We start from the raw sequence: 22,389 nt of genomic DNA, 5'->3' as shown, positions 1-22,389 counted from the left end.
TTAGAGTTTATAATGTTTGTAACAATCTTATTAATTTGTACTTGTTCTAATTGCCATATGAAATCAAATTTCAATATTAAATTATATGATTAGTAAAAAGGGAATCAATTGATTGTTACAATCACACTCTACATTTGGCCAACTTCTCTTCATATGACGAATCAATGAGGATATGATGAATTTTGCATAATACTATGGTAAACAAGACCTTCTCCCTTTTGACCTCTTTCTCCAATTTTAAACACGGCTTCTCTGATATGCATATCCAAAACTACGATTTTGTTTTAAAAACATGGTATAGGTGTAGATACCGTATTTTGTCATGCTAATCCAATTAAACTAAAATGACTTACTAAACTGTAGGGTGTGAAAGTAAATTAGAAAAAATCTTACTAGAATGACTTGTTAAAATTTAGGTTCAAGATTCGAATCTGGATGTGTGAGACTAAAACAATATCCTAATTAAATTTAGATTTTAATATGAGGTAAATTATAATGATAAATTGAATTCCCAATTTGAATTATATTAAAATAATCAAAATTTGGGAGTCGCAAAAAGAACCAAATATCCAAATTAAATCTGATTATTTAATTTTTAATAAGTGTATAATAAGTGACCACTTTAGTGTGAAAATAAATCAAAATTTCATTGAAAAATATTAAGGATAAATAAACCACAATTTTAACTCCCAAACAAGTGGAAAAATTCATCATTAACACGTTAAATTGGAAGGTTTTTTTATCTGACAAAAACTCGCGAGTATTAACCATTTTCTCTCCAAAAAAATCCTCTCTCTCTTCTAAAATTCATCGCTCTCCCTAAAACTAATCTCCTCCCTCTCTTTCATTTCTTAGTTTTTTTAAGCTATTTGTTTTTTACTTCGTCTGTGCCTTCTTTTTGTTTTTTTTTCCTGCTATTAATTTTTTCTTTGGTGCTTTGTTATTTTCTTCGTTAGGGCTTTTTTTTTCTATTAATTATTTGTTCTTTTAATTTTGGTTATTATCAAAACTCAAATTTCTTTTCTACCCAAAAATATTTAAGGTAAAGTAATGGTTGAAAGTTGATTTTGATTAATTTTAAAACAAATCTGACCCATTCTTGTCAAGTATATTACATCAACAGTAAGTATACTAATCATTTATGCAGATGGAGGTATTCTATTGGACCAATGGAGGTTACTTTTGACAATGAGGTAATATATCATATAACAACCATGGTACTATTGTTTTTTTTTTTTAAGAGATACCGGAATCATTTCAATAAGTATGTGAAAAACATACAAAATAGGGGAGGCTAAATGACACCACTTCAATTAAGAGAAATAGAAGATATATATCATAATAAAAAAAAACTTGAATTTGAAAGTCCAAGAGAAAACTAGAACAATAATATCATTCCAAAGATGGCTGAGCGACTTAGAGACATCTGCAAACGTTCTATTGTTCCTTTCCAACCAAACTGTTCATGATATAGAACCCACAACATTGCACCAAAGGATAATTGTTCGGGGTAGGGGATGGAGGAGATAGATGTTGGGGTTCAAGTGCATAGATGGAATTCTCTACTGTAATTTGTCCTATGTATTGATACCATGATAGATGGTACACCATATGAAAAATTTACACTTTTTTGAGAATGAAGGTCCATAATTTAGCAGCAATTGCAGAAATATCAAAACGGAAAATAGTCGATTGAGCATCAATCGCATAAAAACTATAAGTATAAATTAGGGTTTAAAATGTCGATACCAAGAGAACTTTGTTTTTCACCTGTATTGACGAAATGTTGACCTCAACAAAAATATCGATGTCTCAATTTATGGAAATATCGATAAATTATTGACGATGATTATATATTTGTAAAAATTATAAAAAACAAAAAGTTAAATTGATAAATAAGTAGTTTTACATTTTTAAATTAGTTAAAAATTTTAATTATTAATATTATGTTTATATTATTTTATTTTGTTGATATTTTTCAGATTTCGACGATTTTTTTCGATATAATCGTAGCTCTTGCGTGTAATAGAAAGGTAAATCTCGTACAATAAACCTATTTTAATTGAAATCGAGTTTAACATAAGCGATTTCACCATCATATGCGAGAACTAAGCACCGTTATGTTGAAAAAAAATATCCTAGTTTTAGATTTTTTAATTTACATTTTTTTTATAATTACTTTGAAATTTACTCTATTTTATAATTCTTTTAAAACAGATTATATTATTTATTAAATTTGTGCTAGAGAAAAGTAGTGTATATATTTAATTTGGAAATGATTTTTTGAGGTAATTTATTTTTACAATAGTACAAGTTAAATTAGAGGTGAAAATTCGAATGGATGATCTAAAGAGGTTAATAATATCGGTTAATAATATCCGTTATATTTAGGATTATTGAGATGTTTTTGTTTCTAGGTACTAATTCTTTTGGTATTTTATTTGGAAGAAAATTATTAATTTGAGACCTCAATTTTCCAATGCTAACTCAAGAATGGACAAGATATGACATGAAAATTACGTTTCACCCAATTACTTTTCCTACCAACCAATAATGTTGGTTAACTTTTTATTTTCTTTATATATATATATATGGGAGAGGTCCAAGTGTCTCTGAGTGTGTATGTCAATAAGCAAATCAATCTGCAACTAGAAAACTCGACGTTGGTGCGGTGTCCTACATAATACACTCTAACGCTAAAGTCAGTAATTGGAGTAAAGAAAATAGGAATTGACACCTTAAGATTTCAATGATAGGTTTTTCACTTACTTGATGTTGGTGGAGTCTTTTTTTTTTATAATTGTTGTTGACCGATCAAGAAAGACGATGGTTGTGGAACCAGAGGCGCACTGAGCTGTACGAGGTTCTGACGAAGGGGCATAGGCTCCCAACAATCAGTGGGTGGTGCTGTTAACCTGCAGTTTGCAAGTTTCAGGCTGCAGTCCTCGACGTCTCTCTCGTACAGCAATGGTGTCATGAGGCCCGTATGCCACCAAAAAGTATGGTGATAACCATCTGTAGTCCCGCGCCTCGCTGTCGCTCCCGGAATTCGATATGTGTAACACTCGAATTTCTCCCTCGACATATATATATGTATGTATATGTACATATATATTTGTATTTTTTTTAATACAACATGTGGAAATTTAGATTCGAACTCACAACCTTTTAGTCAAAAATAAGTGGCTTAACTAGTTAAGTTATGCTCAAATTGGCGTGTATATATATATATATAGATAATTACTAACTTAACTCTAAACTTTTAAAATTGTGTCAATTAGTTCACTAAACTTTTAAAAAAATATCTAATAAATTGTTAAATTTCCAATTTTATGTCTAAAAGGTTTATGGGTTCAATAAATCTTTCAAGTTTTGTATCTAATAGATCTCTGAATTTTTTATTTTGAGTCTAATATGTCTTTGTCCTTCTCATCATTGAAATTTCAATGTTTTGTCTGATAGGTCTGTGATATTTAAAATTTGTTTAATAGATTAGAGACTTATATACACAAAATTGAAAGTTTGGGGACATTTTATATTTTTAAAGTTCAATTACCTATTGTGACGGGTACATGGATGAACCGATACCACATCCGAATGAGAGTGATTCTAAGCTCATGAAAACATGGTTAAGAAAAGCTTAAAATAATTGTAGTTACTACCTATACCTGTTAAGTATGCCGCTGTTAAAGTATGTCAGAAAATTAGGACCAAATCTGGATTCTGAATCCTGGGCCTAGTTCGTTACACCTACCTAGACACAGATCTTAAAAATTCAAAAACTGAACTTATAATATAGCCTTATTACCATGGACACGTGGAGGACGCTCATTGGTGTTCAAGGAATAAAATATCTCAGGTCCACCTCGAACTTGCCGAGGAGATTGGGTTCGCCCATCGACAAGGCTAAGTGTAAAAAGCCCCGGTTCGACCTGGACGGGTTCGATCTGCTCAAACCCGACAGGTTCGACATAAAAAAGACAAAGGTAACCGCCGGTCATGAGCACTGTCGGACCCGCCACCTATAAATAGAGGGCCTCATTTCACAGACAGGTATCGAATCTCATCTCGAACTTAATATTGTATCCGACTAAAACTGACTTGAGCGTTAGAGAGTTTGCCCTCTTGTGCAGGTTCACTCTTGAGTTCAGGTCGAGCCGGAAGTCGAGTTCGAGCTTGGTTCATAAAACAGTATTGTGCAATTGTTTGCATAAACTACTAGAGAAAATTTGATAATTTAAAAGATTTGATTCTCCTCATCCAATTAGTTATAAATTTGTATCAATCTTCATGGCTTAATTGGTTAAGATATATATCACCGACCAAACTGCCGTAAATGTTATAAACTCAAAATAAATAAATATATAAATTTGTGACAAATTAACTATATATGGTGTCACTCAATGACATAATTGCCTTGAATTTCACTTGTTTTTAAAGGCCACCTTGCTTATATATTTAATTTTAATGGACACCCACTTCCAATTTTAATAGACTTCTTTTAGTCTCCTCTAAATATGAAAATAAGCTTGACTTTCCTCTCACTAACAATAATAAATAGGTTATTCTAATATTCCCTTTAAATTTAATTTCGTTTTCTTAAAATAAGATTTTTGGATTTTAAAAAGTTAAATCACTTTTGTTTCCTAGCTAAAATATAACACATCTCTTTCCATCTTTTCCTTCTTGACTGAGAAACATATATATAATTCATGAAAAGACAATATATCCTTTTCTTGGTGAGATAAATCACCTTATATATTTTTGCCACACTCTACCTTGGGTAGATTAGGTACTAATATATTTTTATAATGATATTGAAAGTTTCTTTAAAAAAAAATAGGGAATAATTCTCTGTCGGGAATCTGATCCCCGCGAAATTTTGTAGAAAATTTTTTAGATGGGGGAATCATCATGGCGCACCCGCCCTAATTATACTCCTAGAGTCCATTACACTCTCCTTTTCTTTTGAGATAACAATACAAATAGACCTTTTAAGACACCTAATTACATAAATGTCTAAAAACTCTGATATTTATAGATTTATGAAAATAAAATAAAGGCCGGTTTATGATGGATCCATGTGAAAATTATCCAATTACACGTATTATATATTTTTAATAAAAAATCATAAACCCTAAATCTTAAATCCTAAACCCTAAAAAAATAATATACATGAAAATTCAAAGAAAATAACCGAAAATTAAGCCAGAATAAGTGAATTAAAATATTTTCATTTAAGCATTAATGTATTTATTTGCATTAAATAACCACAAAATCCCAAAAAATATATTTTAAAATATGTAATAAATGATAATTATTGATAGTGACTTGGAAAAAAAAGAAAAACCTACTTAAACCCTATAAATCTAGATTTGTAAATGTTTTTTAAAAAATAGACATTGGTGGAATATTGATCACGTCTAATATGACCTAATAAAGTTAATTTCTGTATTTAAAAAAAAGAGATAATTTCTTTTTCTTTTATCTAAAAAATAGGACTCTTTCATGGGCTTTTGAAAATCGTACTAATTAACAGCTTATCTTGTTGAAGTTTAATTAATCAATAAAATATTTCTTATTATAATCAAATCATTTCTATATTAAAATTGATTTATTTAAAAATTATATTTCATTGACTTGCATTTCTCTATCCAATTTTGATCGGCAACTACTTGATTAAAACAATAAAGTTACGCTTATATATAAAATTAATTTATTTTTTTTTAAAGAATGCTTATAAATTATAAATTATAATTTTATGTGGTTTTTTTATAGTTTACACAATATTTAAAAAAAAAACTTAACTTGAACGTAGCTCAATTGGACATTATCAATATTCTTTTAATAAACATGTCATGATTATATCAATAATGTTTAACAATTGAAATAAAATAAAAAATTTAAAAACTATCAATCTAGGTATGACTCAATTAGTTAAGACGTATATTCTAGATCAAAAGATCAAAAGTTTGAATCCCCACCTCACATGTTGTTTCTAAACTCTTAATTCAATCAATATGACTCGTTAGCTTATGCGCTAATAGAAAATTTGTCACATTTAACAAATATTTTGTAAAAATGACATAAATCTAAAACCCATATATTAGTGATATACTAGATCCATTATATGAAAATATCTTAATCAATTTGTTCACATGAGATTTTCAGATAAACTATATTTCGTGGTGAAAATATAATTTTTATTGATATTCATACAGTGAATTCAATCTCTAATATTTATCACCTGATTCTTTCTCTTGAATTCTTGGATGATTGCTTCTTGGTTTGTTGATCTTGATCGGTTTCTTAGCTGCTCATTGATCTTGATCATTCTCCCTGTTTATTGATCTTAATTGGCTTTTTGGCTGTTTGTTGCTCTTGTTGATCTTGATCGACCTTCTGGCTGCTTATTGATCTTGATCCACCTTCTGGAAATTTGTTAATCTTGATCGGTCTTCTGGTTGATTGTTGATCTTGATCGGCCTCTGGTTGCTTGTTGATCTTAATCGACCTCTGGTTGCTTGTTGATCTTGATCGACCTTTTAACTGCTTGTTGATTGTTGATCTTGATTTGCCTTCTCGCTACTTGTTGATTGTTGATCTTGATCGACTTTTTGGCTTTTTGTTGATCTTGATTAGTCTGATGGTTGCTTTGTTGATCTTGATCCGCATTATGAGCTGCTTCTTGATTTTGATATGCCAATCTGCTTTAGATCTTCTTTGGCTTCTCCTTGGTTTTTAGATGACAACGAGATATTGATCCTATGTGTGCAAAGGATTTTCATCTTATGCAGGATTAATTAGATGGTGAATGAACTCTGTATTATAACCTATTCCATAGGATTTATTTGGACTTGGCTCACCAAATGAGCCTTCGCTACCTTAGGACTTTGGCTAACTTGAGGGTTTTCAAATTTTTAATATCTTTTAATTTAAATTAAATACACTTTTTAAAATTTAAATGGTTTCAATTTAATGATATAATTTTATCATTATTATATGACAATTTATGATTCGCCGAAATTTATCAATCAACACAATTATACATAATAGACTCTATCATGTAAATAGTATATTAGTGAGCTACCAAAAGAAAAATTACTAAATTTTCAAATTATTTTCCCATGTAACAAAATTTCAAATATGCATAGGTTAAATTATTAAAAAAAAAAATCCCTTAACTTTGTCATTTTGTTTCAAAAATACCTTTTTATCTTTTAAAAAAATTTGAATACTGGCCTTTACTTTTCATAAACGTTTTTAAAAATACCTTTTTAGCAAGTATTTATTAATATTTTGAAAAAAGTTGGACAAGACAAAATGTGGAACTGTATAGTAATTAATACGATAATTAATGTCCTAATCTTGTTCCTCCCTGGTAGGAGAGTTCGCTTCTCCATTACTAATCAATTTTACTCTCTAAAAATATTGATGATGATAGATATTTATGAAAAAATTCATAACGGTAGAAAAAATAAAATAATATTTCAATTAACAAATAAGTATTTTACTTTTTTAATTAATTAAAAATTATTTTTGTGAAAGAAACAAGCATTGCATTAAAAATAAACCAGACCACTAAGGGTTACATTAGAAATGACACTTGCAACAACTTGTATTTTCAAGTAACTAGGAATATGAATAAATTTTAGGCTACCAAACACCTTCTCCAAAGTCACAACATTTCAACCTCATTTAATGATGTCAGGGAAAAGTCATCAATTAATTGAGGTATCTTGTTAATTATGACACCCCTATTCACAATTGGAAGAGAAATAACTGCCTCTGAAGTTGCCTTGTTCTCCACCATGATAGAGAAAGAATGATTATACAAATTCCTTAAATGACGTTGGTCACTAATCTCAATACAATGAAGAATGATAGCCTATTCATATTCCAAAATGGTGTTCGAGCCGATCGCCGTCACACCGCTGTCGTTGGCCACCTTTTGCTTCGTCTTTCCTTCCTCCGGAGCATGGAAGTTCTCTGAACCAAGATGCAACAAAGATGAATAGTCATCCCAAAAGATTGCAGGCGGGTGCATTCTCCAATTTTGTCCTTAATAACTCTTCAAAATGCATAGATGACGAAGCCACAGACCATATACATAACAATGTTGTCTTTGATTTTGTCAGCCGCAACAACGCTATCAATATCCAACGGGAAGATTCCCGACACCAAGCCACCGTTCGCCATCATAGAAACCAATCGGAACGATGGATTCTCTCCAGAAATCGCTTCCACAACAGCAAGAGACTGTCCTTATTATATTTCAATTCATGTTACTTACTTCTTTAAAAAAAAACAAGGAAAGAATGGACAAAGCAGAAAGGAACACCCTCTAAAAAAATCTAGTCAAAGAACTAAGAGAAAACACACACTCTTCACGTAGAGGAGAAGGAGAGGAGGGGAGCAGGTCACTGGCCAACCACCTATATTAATAATATTTTGTTAATATTTTCTATATTTCGTCGATTTTATAAAAATATAATCAAAACAACGATTAGCCTCTTACGTCGACGTTAAATCCACAAACATATAAAAATGTCAACCATATTGATAAAAATTTAATACACAAACTATATAATTAAAAAAAATACACAAAATATATATATATATTTTTTAACCAAATTTAATACCTAAACTAAATAGATATACTAGGACCAAATTTGTGTAATTTAAGAGAGAACTTTATAATAAACTAGTAAGAAACACGTGCACCGCACGTGAAATTTCATAGTTTTTATTTCAATGTTTAAAAATATAAAATTTAATTAAATAGTTAAAATTTATAATATAATTTGGTTTTTTATCTCTAAATGTTTACCTCACCAAGTTTTTCCGTATTTTCAATGTTTATCTCATAAAACAACGTCTCAATAATTCTCATCACCCACTGATGTTGTTAGTGTGACTAAAAGTATTATTCTTCAATTACTTAAATTTTTTTCTAAAAAAAACACATATTCAGGGATTTTTCATCTTTTTTTCCCTAAACATAACAATAAATAATACAACTTGTTTCAATTTCTTATTTGAGTCATTGAAAAATAAAATGACAAAAAAAAAGTGAGAGATAGAGATGCATTCAGGGCAGCCATTTTTTGCCATGTTTGAGTTTCGATCCAATTCCTTGTCCGAGCTCGTCGGGAATGCCAATCGCAGCCATGTTCAGATGAATTATCACACGATGATCACCTTACCAAGGAGAAGGTCATTGAGAGAGTCATCGCGGTTACCAAGTGTCATCCCAAAGTGGATCCGTCCAAGGTGATTCGATCTTATCACTAATTTTCACTTTTTTTCTAGTTGATTGAGTCGTTTGAAAAAAAAACTAAAAAAATTGAATATTCGATCAAACAATCTAACTAAATATAAGAAAATACAAGATATGGACTAAAAGAGAAAATTTACATACCGAAAGAGAAAAGAAATTCAAGTTTTGATGAAGAAAATGTTGGAAGAAAGAGTAAGAAAAAACTCTTTATATATTTGTAGAAAATAAGAAGTTACGAAATTTTTGAAATTCCTTATTAATTATAATTCAAAATAAGTTATAACTTTTTAACATAGAAATAAAGAGACAAAACCTCCATATTCTAACTCTTTATATTCTAACCTTCAAGAGGGATAGTTTATTAGAAAGAGAAAATTAATTTGAGAAATGTAAAATTTGTAACAATAATGGAGATTAAATATTTTAAAAGAAACGAAAAAAGAGAAAGTGGCGTGGGAGGGAGAGAAATAGGAAGTGAGAGAGAAAATTTTATAATTGAAAGATAAAATTATCCTTAAAATATCTATGAGAATGTTGAAATTAAAAGGGCAAAAGAAGGAGAAAAAGTTTCTCTCTATAGCTCCTTTTATATATACTATAGATATAGATGATAGAAATAAATAGAGGAGTAACGCTCCTGCTCTGTCCGTGTGGCAGCCGCGAGGAAAATCCAGCACGCATTTCAGCCAATGGGTGGTGTACACGTCATTTTACTTTTCGAATAAATGATTTTTATATTAAAAAAATGGAATAAACATGTCTGAAGAAAAAAACAAATACGAATTTACGAACCACTTCTCCGTATTAAAGAACACAGACCATTCAACTCATTTTCACTCTCTCTCTCTTCTCTGAACTTTCCTTCAAACAAAGATTTGAAGGTCGAAGTTGAATTTCAACTTTCATCTCCTTCGAACTTTTGCCTTAATCTTCACGTTTCTCTCTTTTTCTTTCTCTTTTCTGGCCCCCCTTTCTTCTTCAACTGACAACAGGAGGGAAGGTGAGTTGTTTAATTTAATTTTGGTCTTCTACTCTTGCAGATCGTGTGATTTTCTTTCTGATTGTTTGGTAAATAAAATTTCTGGGAAATGAAGCTAGTTTGTTTTTCTGTGTAGATTAATCCGGTTTTTGTGAACTGGTTTTGTATGTCAAGGGTTTTTTTGAAATTTCTGCCTCTTCCGACCTCTCTCGAGAAACGGCTTTCTGAATCTGCTTCTTATTTGTAGGTTTGATTACTGTAGAGAAGTTCTTGATGGAAAATGGGATGATTTGGGTGTTTATTTTTTGGGTTTAGGATGTTGCTCCCCAAGTGTTTGTTAAAATGCTTGGAGAATTTTTGCAATGCTTGGTCTGTATCTGCTCATGGCGGTTTGGGTTTACTGAAACTTTGTTAGGTTGAGGCCCTGCTTGTGGGGGTGCTCGGTAATCTCTTTAGTGTTGAAGGTCCTAAAACGCCCATTCTCAATGAGTTCCGAAGTAATCCTCATTCTCACCGCTGCCTTCTTAAGCCGAAAGAAAGCCGGGCAAGAATCTCGGTACTTTCTTCAACATAGGTGACAACGAGGAGGCAGAGATGGAAGAGATCGAACACGGGATGAAGAGATTTATGATTTTATTCGTCTTTTTACTTATCCGTTTGAGCTATATTTTGCCGTGTAGAACTTTTTATTTTTACTTCTTTTTTGAAGATTCCGTATATCCTTTTCCTGCTTCTGGGTCTCACTTTAATCTGTCTTTAATATTTGGGTGTTTGATTCACTTGGAATCTAAAAATAATGCGATCCCTTTATTCTTTGTTCTTGCTTTTCCTTGCTGCCTTTTTCCTTTATTAGCTAAGTGGGTTAGCTTTTTTGTCGATGTCTGTTTTCCACCGTTTTCCACTTCTGTATGTTCTTCAATTAAAGGAAACAAAAAGGCTCGCTAATTTGGTTAGGCTGCAAATTAACAAAATCACCCGTGTTTTGGATTCTGTGGATTCAATTTTTTGGTTCTCCAGATTCCACAGTTCAACTTGGTTATTGGAAACCTGAAAAATGAAAAGAACATTACTTCGATATTATTGTAATGCTGCAAATATTCCTTTTGTTCCCAGGTACTACAATTTTGCTTGCCAATTCTCGAAGCAACTACGTGGAAGTTCATCAGTGCTTTGATAGTTTGGAAAAATTCAATGACTAGCCTCAAGCTAGGAGTGGAAGTAGTGGGTGCTCATGATCTTATGCCAAAAGATGGACAGGGCTCAGCCAATGCTTATGTAGAGCTTCACTTTGACCATCAGAGAGTCCGTACTACGACCAAGGAGAAGGATCTCAATCCCGTTTGGAACGAAAGCTTCTTCTTTAACATATCGGAACCACAAAATCTGTCTAACCTCATTCTTGAGGCCTTTATCTTTAACTACAACAAAGCCAACAGCCCCAAGTCATCCTTTCTTGGAAAAGTTCGTCTCACTGGGACCTCGTTTGTCCCTTACTCTGACGCTGTTGTTTTTCACTATCCGCTGGAAAAACGAGGCATTTTCTCACGAATAAAAGGAGAACTCGGCCTTAAGGTCTATGTAACTGATGATCCTTCTATTAAGCTATCGAATTTGCTTCCTGTGATGGAATCTTCTGTGGAAAGGGAACCTCTGGCTCCAATCACATCTGATCACCAATCAACAATACGAAAAGTTCCAAAGTTTGTATCCAGTCTATTTTCTACCGATAATACTGAATCGAGGACGTTCCATCACCTTCCCAATGCAAAGCAGCCTCAGCAAGAACAGCAGCATACTCCATCACCAATTAGTGTGCCGAATGTGAACTATGGAAGATATGGTATGCAATCTGAACTACATGTTGCAAATGCTGCTCACACGTACCCAGGGTCATCATTTCAATATAATGATTATGCAATTAGAGAGACAAGTCCTCACCTTGGTGGTGGGATGGTTATTGGAGGTCGTGTCGTTCATGGAGACAGACCTACAAGCACCTATGACCTTGTAGAAAAGATGCATTATCTTTTTGTTCGAGTTGTGAAGGCCCGTGATCTTCCCACCAAGGATTTGACTGGAGGCTTGGATCCTTATGTTGAAGTGAAACTAGGGAACTTCAGGGGAACTACGAAGCATTATGAGAAAAATCAAAGTCCTGAATGGAACGAAGTCTTTGCCTTCGCAAAGATGGACGTGCAATCAACATCACTGGATATTGCACTTAAAGACAAAGATACAATAAAAGATGATTATGTTGGGCGTTTGCGGTTTGATCTTCATGAAGTTCCTACTCGAGTTCCACCAGATAGTCCATTGGCTCCGGAATGGTATCGCCTTGAAGACAAGAGTGGATCAAAGAAAAAGGGAGAGCTAATGGTTGCTGTATGGTATGGCACACAAGCGGATGAGGCTTTTCCAGATGCCTGGCATTCCGATGCTATCTCTCCTACCGATGGTTCTTCAGTCATCCCGGCGTATATTCGCTCAAAAGTTTATCATTCACCAAGATTGTGGTATGTTCGTGTCAACATCATTGAAGCTCAAGATTTGGTTGTGGAAGAGAAGTCTCGTTTCCCAGATGCTTATGTGAAGGTACAAATCGGTAGCCAAATTTTAAGAACAAAAACTGTGCAAACTCGGACAATGAATGCCTTGTGGAATGAAGATCTGATGTTTGTCGCTGCTGAACCCTTTGATGATCATTTGATCCTTTCTGTTGAAGACCGTGTCGGTCCCAACAAGGATGAAACACTAGGGAGGGCTGTTATACCACTGAATACTGTTGAGAGGCGTGCTGATGATCGAGTTATCCGCAGCCGATGGTACAACCTTATGAAGTCTATGTCAGATGCCGTGGAAGAAGGGGAGGGGAAGAAAGAGAAGGATAAGGACAAGGATAAGTTCCATAGTAGACTCCATCTCCGCATTTGCCTGGATGGAGGATATCATGTGCTCGATGAGTCAACTCACTATAGTAGTGACCTCAGACCCACATTGAAGCAACTTTGGAAGCCACCAATTGGTATCTTGGAGCTTGGCATCCTGGGCGCTGATGGGCTTCACCCAATGAAAAGTAGGAATGGAAAGGGTACAACTGATACTTTTTGTGTGGCGAAGTATGGTCATAAATGGGTTCGAACTCGAACAATAATCAACAACTCAAATCCGAAGTACAATGAGCAGTACCATTGGGAGGTTTTTGACCCTGACACAGTCCTAACTGTTGGTCTTTTCGACAATGGCCATATTGGTGAATCCAGTAGTAACAGGGACACGAAAATTGGGAAGGTTCGGATCCGTATTTCAACTCTTGAAACTGGTCGCATATACACACACGTATATCCATTGCTTGTCCTTCATCCTTCTGGTGTCAAGAAGATGGGTGAACTGCACCTTGCCCTGCGATTTTTGTGCCCATCGGTTATGAATTTGATGTGTATGTACTCAAGACCCCTACTGCCGAAAATGCATTACATAAGGCCATTGAATGTTGCTCAGCAGGAATCGCTGCGTCACCAGGCGGTTAACATTGTAGCAGCTCGACTTAGCAGGGCGGAACCATCTCTTAGGAAGGAGGTAGTTGAGTACATGTCTGATGTGAACTCCCATCTCTGGAGCATGAGGCGAAGCAAGGCTAACTTCTACAGGATTGTGTCGATTTTATCGGGATTACTTGCAATGGGAAAATGGTTTGGAGAAGTTTGCATGTGGAGAAACCCTGTTACTACAGGGCTGGTTCATGTTCTCTTTTTGATGCTTGTTTGTTTCCCTGAGCTGATCTTGCCCACAGTTTTCCTCTACATGTGTGTGATAGGAATTTGGAACTGGCGATACCGCCCTCGGTACCCTCCGCATATGGACACGAGAATCTCTTATGCAGAAGCGGTGAGTCCTGATGAGCTTGATGAAGAGTTCGACACATTTCCATCGAGGCAAAGCCCAGACATTGTCCGAATGAGGTATGATCGGATGAGAAGCATAGCAGGAAGAATCCAAACCGTGGTCGGGGACGTGGCTACTCAAGGGGAACGGATTCAAGCACTCTTAAACTGGCGAGATCCTCGTGCAACAACCATATACATTATTTTCTGCTTCATTGCTGCTGTCGTGCTGTACGTAACGCCTTTCCAGATGCTGTTCCTTCTAAGCGGTCTCTACATTATGAGGCACCCCAAGTTCAGGAATCGAATGCCATCAGCACCGATGAACTTCTTCCGCAGACTGCCCGCCAGGACCGACAGTATGCTGTAATTTGAACTGAGAAAGAGTAGTAATGGGATTCTCAAGCTTGGTTTCTCTGGCAAGATTGCAGGATTTTCTGGAAATGATGAGACTTGTAAATTTGTTTTTGTTATCTCCTCCAATTTGGGTTGTGTTGGTGAGGAAAGTAGTGTCAGTGTAATGCTACATTCTGAAGCTGGTAAATAATGTCGTTATGTTTTTGCCTAAAATGCATATTATGGTTCAATCAACATAAGTTGACATTTGAATTTTCAGTAGTTGAATCAACTCTAGTTTATGATCATAAAACATATAGGTCCTCTTTAATAATTATTTCATTTAATTTTTTTTAATTATGCATGTTTGGTTTTTTTTTTTTAATGTTCATTCTTCTGAAAAATACATTTAAACTCTTAATCAAATTTCAAAAACAAAGACAAATTTTTATTGAAAAGAGTTTCAAAATGTAGATTAAAAAAAGTTATCAAATTGGGCTTAAATTAAAGAGTTTCAAAGTTTTTTCGTTGAATTATCTAAGGAAGAAATGAAGTTATTATTATTGCAAAGAATTGAAGAAAATAATTTATGAATTTTATTTAGCGATTTACTTGTAATATGGTTTTAAGTAATTCCGTTGTCGTTCAGCGGTCAGGATATCTGGCTAGAAAGATTAAGAATACATTCACCGACTCCATCTCCAAAACTAAAACGGGAAAAGAAATTTCACAATTCCCATTTATCTCGACTCATTAGCTAACTCCTTTATTCAAACTATACTACATTTCAATTGAGTTGTATATATTATACAAGTGGTAAGCCAAAAAAATACTTGTTTGCTTAGTCATGGAAAAATAAAGATTTTATTTTATTGAAAGCGTGAGTGCCAATAAATTCAGAGAATACAAAAATTTGACAAGTGTGAAAACTGATAATACTCTATTTGCAAAAATTTATGCTATTACGTAATACATATTTCATCCATTTATAGTTTGACATATATCATTAAGTTTTGATTGTTTTAATGACTTTTTGTATAACTATTGACCCAACTTTTACATATATATCATAAATATATGAGCTCTACAAAATAAATATGTTACTATAAGAAGTTGGCACAACAAATATATTGCAAAATCCCATTGTCAAAATGGGAGAAGGTAACCTCCTTGAATTTTCCAACTATAGCAAAAATATTTGTGGTTCAAGTTTCAATTTTGTAGACGATTATCATGATTCAAATTAAATAATATATATCACAAATCTTGCGAAAATATTTATTTTCGCTAGAAAAATGCTTTTGAGAGAGTAGAATGAATGCGAAGCTTAAAAAGAAATTGAAAAGAAAAAAAAAATTCATTAATTGAGTTAAAATTCAAGCTTTAAGAAAACCTACACAATTTTAGAAATTGAATATAATATTTATGAAACAAGTAGATAAATAAATTTCCAGTTTACCTTCATCAATTCCGTTGTCGTCCAGCGGTTAGGATATCTGGCTTTCACCCAGGAGACCCGGGTTCGATTCCCGGCAACGGAAAATTTTTTGGTTTTCTGATTATTATTATTATTATTTTCGTGGTTGTGCTGCTATTTTTCTTCTTTATGATTTGCATTTATTTATTTTTATCTTAACAAGTTCTCTCATATTATTTATCAAATAATATTTTCTTAATTTGATATTGAATTGTGTTGGAAGAACACAATCTTCTCCAATCAGTTAAAAATAATTACTAATAAAAGACAATTTTATTTTTGCACATTAAAACGAATCAACATTTGATAATTCAATCACTGCAACAAAATATACCATAATTAATTAATTTCCACCAATTTACTCACAATTTTTATAAATTTGTGATGCTCCCAAAACAAACTTTTTTTTTAATCATAATTTTCACTGGAATTTCCATGGAAAAAACTTCCACTCACTTCTTATCACAAAAATTACCCACTCTACGGCCAACCAAAGTCGATAATAATCAATATATATATTAAATTTACACGAAACATTTTCATATATTCATAACTTCAATGTTGCAAAAACTCGATGAGATAAAAACTATCAACATAATATCATTAATATAAACGTAACATCAGTATTAATATTTTTTAACTTATTTAAAAAGTGAGACATTTATTTGTAACAATTTTTTTTTTATATAATTTATCTAAAAATATTCATATTGAGATTTCCATCTACCCCGGTATTTAAAACCTTAACCATGATAAGTCTAATATTATAATTAATATTTTGCCTCTTCAGCCAAGGATAAAATGGGGAATGGGTGAATAAAATATAAAAACTAATGAAAATTTGAATCAGAGAATTGAAAAAAGAAGCCAGAATTGGATTCATGTTCATTGGCTAAACTGAAACTACAAATCAGAGAATGTCAACTAATCCAAACACAGTCCCACTTAAAAAACCTACAGATGATTTCACATAGTACACTCTAACCAGATTTGTTAACAAAACAGCTCTCACCCGCGCATCAGATCGATGTCAATGTGGGCATTGCGCATGTCCAGAGACTGCGAGGACGGCCACATACTCACCGAGGAGGTTGGAGTCAGATTCTGGTTCTGTGGAACACTCGCCATTCCAACAGCATGGTCAACTGTCTGATGATCCGAGTCGATGACACCTTCGACAGCTTCCCTCTTCTTGTACTTCATCTTTGAACTGCCCCACATGAAGCTCCCTACTATCACCTGGATATAATTCACATTCACATTCCAATTAGTTTTTTTCGGGGTTTAAAGAATGCCCGCGTGATTTTATGTTGCATTCGTCTGTAAAACACCGATTTTCGACACAACCAGAGGGTTTTGTAGACTCAATATGCAGCAGCAGTTTTATTATAGCATCTAACAGTTATCATTTGAATTGACAGTTACTAGAGTTTGTGAGAGAGAGGCAAGCAATAATAAACTCCCGAAACCAAGAAGAAGAAGATACCTGAACCGGGGTCGCTGCGATGAGTGCTCCTCCTACTCCACCGCCGATAACCCGACCATCAGGGCTGGCAAGGGAGACACTCAGGCCACCAGTGCGGTTCCTGGAACCAGTATTTTCTCCAAGTGCATATGAGCCCGACAGACATATTATCTCAAAACGCCCCTAACCAATAAGAAATTCAGATACAACTTCAAATCGAGAACAGAAGTTAAGCCAGTTCTATATAATCTAACAAATTATAAAGCTGGTCAAAGTTAATCTAGCAATAAGATAGAATTAAAAGTAAGGAGAGAAAAACCCCACCAATTCCCTAGAATTTTCAACCTTGCAACATCAAGCAAGGGTCACGTGATCAAGATACTAAAATCCTCCGAATTTTAAAACAACCATATGATGTTGAAAAGTCAAGATGTCCTGTAAGATTAGTTGAGATGTGCATGAACACTACCCAATAACAAAACAAAAGCGAGGAAAATACTTTACCCACAAACTCTAGAAGCAAACTCGTAGAAGTGTCAAGGTGCTCGAGTATTTGATTAATACTATAATGAATAGATAGTAATCTGTTTTATAAATTTTGTGAACAGTACATGTAATCTCTTCTCCCAAAAGAAGGTGAAGTTGATATTATCCCTTCAAACTGAGTCAAATATTATCTTAACTGTATCAGAAGGTGATCGAAACATCCAAAAAATTGACAAACCTCGTATGTGACCGTGCCTCCAGAAGTCGAAGGCTGACGAAGGGTAACAGTCGAGACCGCACCATTTGCTGATAAGATGCATACAACTCTTGGTCCCTGTTGTGAAAATGACATAATTTTGGCAGCAACATCCTGCATAATATTAAGATTAATTAACACCAAAGTTTCAAAGGGAAGGTATTCAATTGATTTAAAAAGAATGCCCAAAATAGTAATCTCACATAAAACATACATACAGTAATGAATCAAAAAGCAATACAGTAGATATTAGTTTGACTACATGATTGTCATTTATTTTTTGAGAAATTTCCACCACTCAAATTTTGAAATCAATGGCATTGGATGGAAATACTGTTTCCACAATATGAAAAATATCTTGAGCTATTGAGTTCTACCTTTTTCTTGATTTCCATTTCAATATTTTTGGAACTAAAACAAAATAATCAACACTTTTTCAAATCAAATGATAGACATTCTCTTTCATAAATTATGCCTCCTATGATAACCATTTTCCCTTTTGTTTTGTTTTTTTTTTTTGAAAATTAAACCTAGAAACATTACATCTACTTTGTTTCATTGTTTTGTTATCTACTTTTTAAAAACGTTTTCAAAATCTAAGACAAATTCAGAAAATTAAAAAAAAAGTAGTTTTTAAAAACTTATTCCTGTTTTTGGAATTTAGCCAAAGATTTAAATATGTTTCTAAGGAAGGTAAAAAACATACCTAAACAAATGGTGAGAAATGGAGTATAATTTTAAAAAACAGAAACAAAAATAAAATAGTTATCAGACTGGGTCTCAATTATGAGACTAATGAAAATGAAAGACAGAAATTGTGTGGGAAAAAAAAAAGGTAAGGGGCAGAGGAGGAAACAGCATACTTCTCCTATTCCAATGGTGATAACATGTGGAGTAAAACCCATGCCAGCTGATCCAGAAAGTGTTTCACCTACAAAAAAAGGAAAAAAAAAATTATTCTTTTTTAGGTATTAATGACACATAAGGAAATTGGAGCCCATTTAATTAATATTCTGTCAATTCAATTGGGTATGCAAGAGAAGATTGGTGCTGTTTCAAACAAGAGACAATTTTGGCAATCAAAATCCTGAGGAGCCCCTGTTCACAAAAAGATAAAAGGGTATATTTGAAATTTTGTTAGTTTAAATACTATTTTGGTCCTTGTAGTATCAAATCCATTTTGGTCCCTATACTTTCAATTTTTGTTCATTTTAATATTTGTTCATTTTAATATTCGTACTTTCAATAGTCCCTAATTTCAAAATTTTGACACATATTTTATACCCAAAAGTAACCCTTAATATAAATGTATTGCTACATTTCAAGAAATTTAGTGAATAAAATGTCATGCTAAAATTTTGATAGAAATAAATGAGATAAAAATAAAAATCAAGAGACCAGAATGAATGTTTCGAAAATAATGAGACCAAAATGAACCAAAGTTGAAAGTACAAGAACAAAAGGAGTATTTAAACCTTGAATTAAATTAACTAATTGGCATAACCAAAACATAATTATAAAAGTAGGTAATTTATATAGGTGGAAAAATGAGAATAAAAATTTTCTAACCCTATTTTGGTCCTTGACTTTTTATGTTTATTACATTTCGATGCCTAAACTTTCAAACGTGTTTAAGTTCAAGATAAAACTCTACTTTAGTTCTCACCATTATTATTATTATTATTATTATTATTATTATTATTATTATTATTATTATTATTATTTCGTAATTTATTTTACAAATATCAAAGATAGGCACATGATATGTTTACATCTACCTAAGTACTTGAAGATACATGTAGTAGGTGAGATACCAAGCATCAAAACAAATATAAATTTACATTAAAAAATCTTAAACTAAAAATTAATGACCATTGCTAAAATAACTTTTTACTCAAAGGTTAGGGACTAAAATAGAATATTTGAAAATTAAGAAACTAAAAATACAACATTTAAGTGCGCAATAAATAAAAGAACATTTAATTTAAAGACCTATATGGTAATGTTTCTATTTTTTATTTCTTATTTCTGTTTTTTATTTCGTGTTTCCTCTTTTTTAATAAATAAACACATAATTGCATTCTTGATACAATTCTTGTTTTGTTTTTTTTTAGTGAAAAAATAAACATAAATATTTTTTATAATCATTTCTTGCTTCTTGTTTCCTACATTTGTTAATTTAAAAAAATTAATTTTTTATATGAAATTAAATTATTTAATTCAATATTAAAAAAATTATGTTTTATTTATTTTTTAATATTTATTCTGCATTTTATAAGTGATAAAATAATGCTTTTATTTATATTCTAGAAAAAACCAGAAGCAGAAACAATATAAAAAAAACTTAATTTTGTTGTTTAGAATCGACAAAATATATATATATATATATATATATATATATATATATATTGAATAAAGAGTCCAAAATAGATTTAAACGCTTAGAAAAACAAAAAACAAAAAATATCTCTTAAAACAGATTTATGGCACAAAACCAACTTTAGAAATTATTAATGATAAACAGTGTTCTAAAATTGTTTTGAACAAGAACAGTCATGTGGTTTCCAACCCTTATACTCTCCAAGAATAAACAAATATACAATTACCACAAAAGTTTCAGAATTTAACTTTTATAATCCCCACCCCCACCTACCCATTATGCCACATTTATCCATTCAAATTTAGTAAAATAGTTCAGCATTCATCTCTTCAACTAACAAAAGAGAAGCTTCTTATCCCTAAAGCATGGTGAGTATACTAATAGAGCCAATCAATCAGTTGAACAGTACAAAGAAATCTGTGATAGAAGCTTACCAAGAGAAGCCAATTGCTGCTTCTTTCCCGAGCCGGGAGGCCGCCCCCTTCCTCGCTTCGGGGATGAAGCTGCAGTTGCTGGATTTGCAGAGGCAGGGGAGGGAGAGAGTGCCAAAGAGACAGTCCCTTCGGTCCCATACTTGCGAGGCCGACCACGCTTCCGCTTCATGGGCTCGGTCGTAACGACGCCACCAGATTGAGCACCCACATTGCCACCGTAAGGTGAAATGGCAGGGTTGGGATCCATTGGTAACCCTGATCCAACATTGTTTCCTCCAGTGTTGGTCTGAAATGCCACATTTGGGTTAGTTGAGGAACGCAGGCCCTGAGCTCCAGAGCCAGAGCCAGTGATTCCCCTCTGCATATAGAAAGATTGCGAACCCGATAACGCCATCGGATCCCTCCGATCCATGAAATCCAGTTCGGTATAGCCTTAAGATTCTAAAGGGAAGAAGAAGAAGAAGGATAATAAGAACAGGGAAGGGAAGGGTAAATTTCTGCCAAGGTCAGAACTCACACCTCAAACTACCATGAATTTCTTGAGAGAACTAAAAGGGGAAGAGAAACAGAGAATCACAGCAAAAAAGTGTAAAAGGGGGTTTGATTTAGAGAACAAAAAAAGGACACAAAAGAGGAAAAGGAAGAAAAAGGCTTGAGGTTGAAGATAAGGAGACAGAGGAACTAAAAACCCGTCCACAACCACCACAGCACGTTATCAAAAACCTTGAACACCAAGCATCTTTTCAGGAACAAACTTCAAATCGTGAAAGAGAAAAAAAGGGCTGAAAGTTCAACTCCCAGAAACCAGAAAGGGGGAGAAAAAGAAGCAAAAAAAGAAACCCAAATCCCACAAACTCTGAGAAATGCTAAAGAGAAAAAGGGTGGAAAAGAGAGAGTGAGGAAAAAAAAAAATCAAACAGACATTTATTCAAACACAAAACACCCACATCGAGAACGAACTCAGCCCTCCCTTCACTTCCATTTCACTATCCAGAACATGCAAAGAAGAACAAGAAAATGGGGGAAGAGCAAGAGTCAAACTAACAATTATGAGAGCAGAGTCAAGAAAAAGAGTAGAACAAATCCCTTGAAAACCCAATCACACACTCTCAAAGCCGAAGAGAAAAATGAAACCCAACTGAAGAAATTACATTAGAAGGAGAGGGAAAATCAAATCAAATCAAATCAAAATGCAGCAGGGGAAATCGAAGGTGGGTTTCGTCTGGTGCGGTTGAAGAAGCAATTACTACTAAAACCCACAAGATAATAATTCAATTGAATACGGAATCGCAGAGCACAAGTCCTTATCAGGATTCATTTTTCTAGGGCAAAAAAATCTCTCTCCTCTCTCTCATTGTATCAGAGTTTCTCTCTCTTGTGAGTTTATATCGAGTGGTGGTGATGGATTTCGCCTTG

At 33.2% G+C, this 22,389-nt stretch overlaps 2 protein-coding genes and 1 non-coding gene across 3 annotated transcripts; 2 read left to right on the top strand and 1 right to left on the bottom strand.

The window, feature by feature from the left end:
• The first annotated feature begins 10,082 nt into the window (after nt 1-10,082).
• Nucleotides 10,083-14,755, top strand: LOC111023078 (multiple C2 domain and transmembrane region protein 5). Its single transcript, XM_022300420.2, has 2 exons — nt 10,083-10,280; nt 11,373-14,755. Exon 2 carries the CDS (start codon nt 11,451-11,453, stop codon nt 14,508-14,510), a length of 3,060 nt encoding a protein of 1,019 aa, XP_022156112.1. The 5' UTR covers nt 10,083-10,280; nt 11,373-11,450; the 3' UTR covers nt 14,511-14,755.
• Nucleotides 14,756-15,945: 1,190 nt separating this feature from the next.
• On the top strand, nt 15,946-16,017 carry TRNAE-UUC (transfer RNA glutamic acid (anticodon UUC)). The gene has a single exon. It is a non-coding gene; the product is annotated as a tRNA-Glu (tRNA).
• A 790-nt stretch (nt 16,018-16,807) lies between these two features.
• Nucleotides 16,808-22,389, bottom strand: LOC111023080 (AT hook motif DNA-binding family protein). Its single transcript, XM_022300424.2, has 5 exons — nt 20,974-22,389; nt 19,024-19,091; nt 18,143-18,274; nt 17,440-17,601; nt 16,808-17,192 (listed from the first exon to the last, which is right to left on the bottom strand). The coding sequence occupies exons 1-5, from the start codon at nt 21,383-21,385 to the stop codon at nt 16,962-16,964; spliced, it is 1,005 nt and encodes a 334-aa protein (XP_022156116.1). The 5' UTR covers nt 21,386-22,389; the 3' UTR covers nt 16,808-16,961.

Source organism: Momordica charantia (genome assembly GCF_013281855.1).
Source record: "Momordica charantia cultivar OHB3-1 chromosome 7 unlocalized genomic scaffold, Mcharantia_2.0 BLBB01000007.1, whole genome shotgun sequence".
In the NCBI taxonomy this organism is placed as follows: Eukaryota; Viridiplantae; Streptophyta; class Magnoliopsida; order Cucurbitales; family Cucurbitaceae; genus Momordica; species Momordica charantia.
The sequence above is the reverse complement of the archived record's forward strand: the minus strand, read 5'-3'. Positions and strand labels throughout refer to the sequence as shown.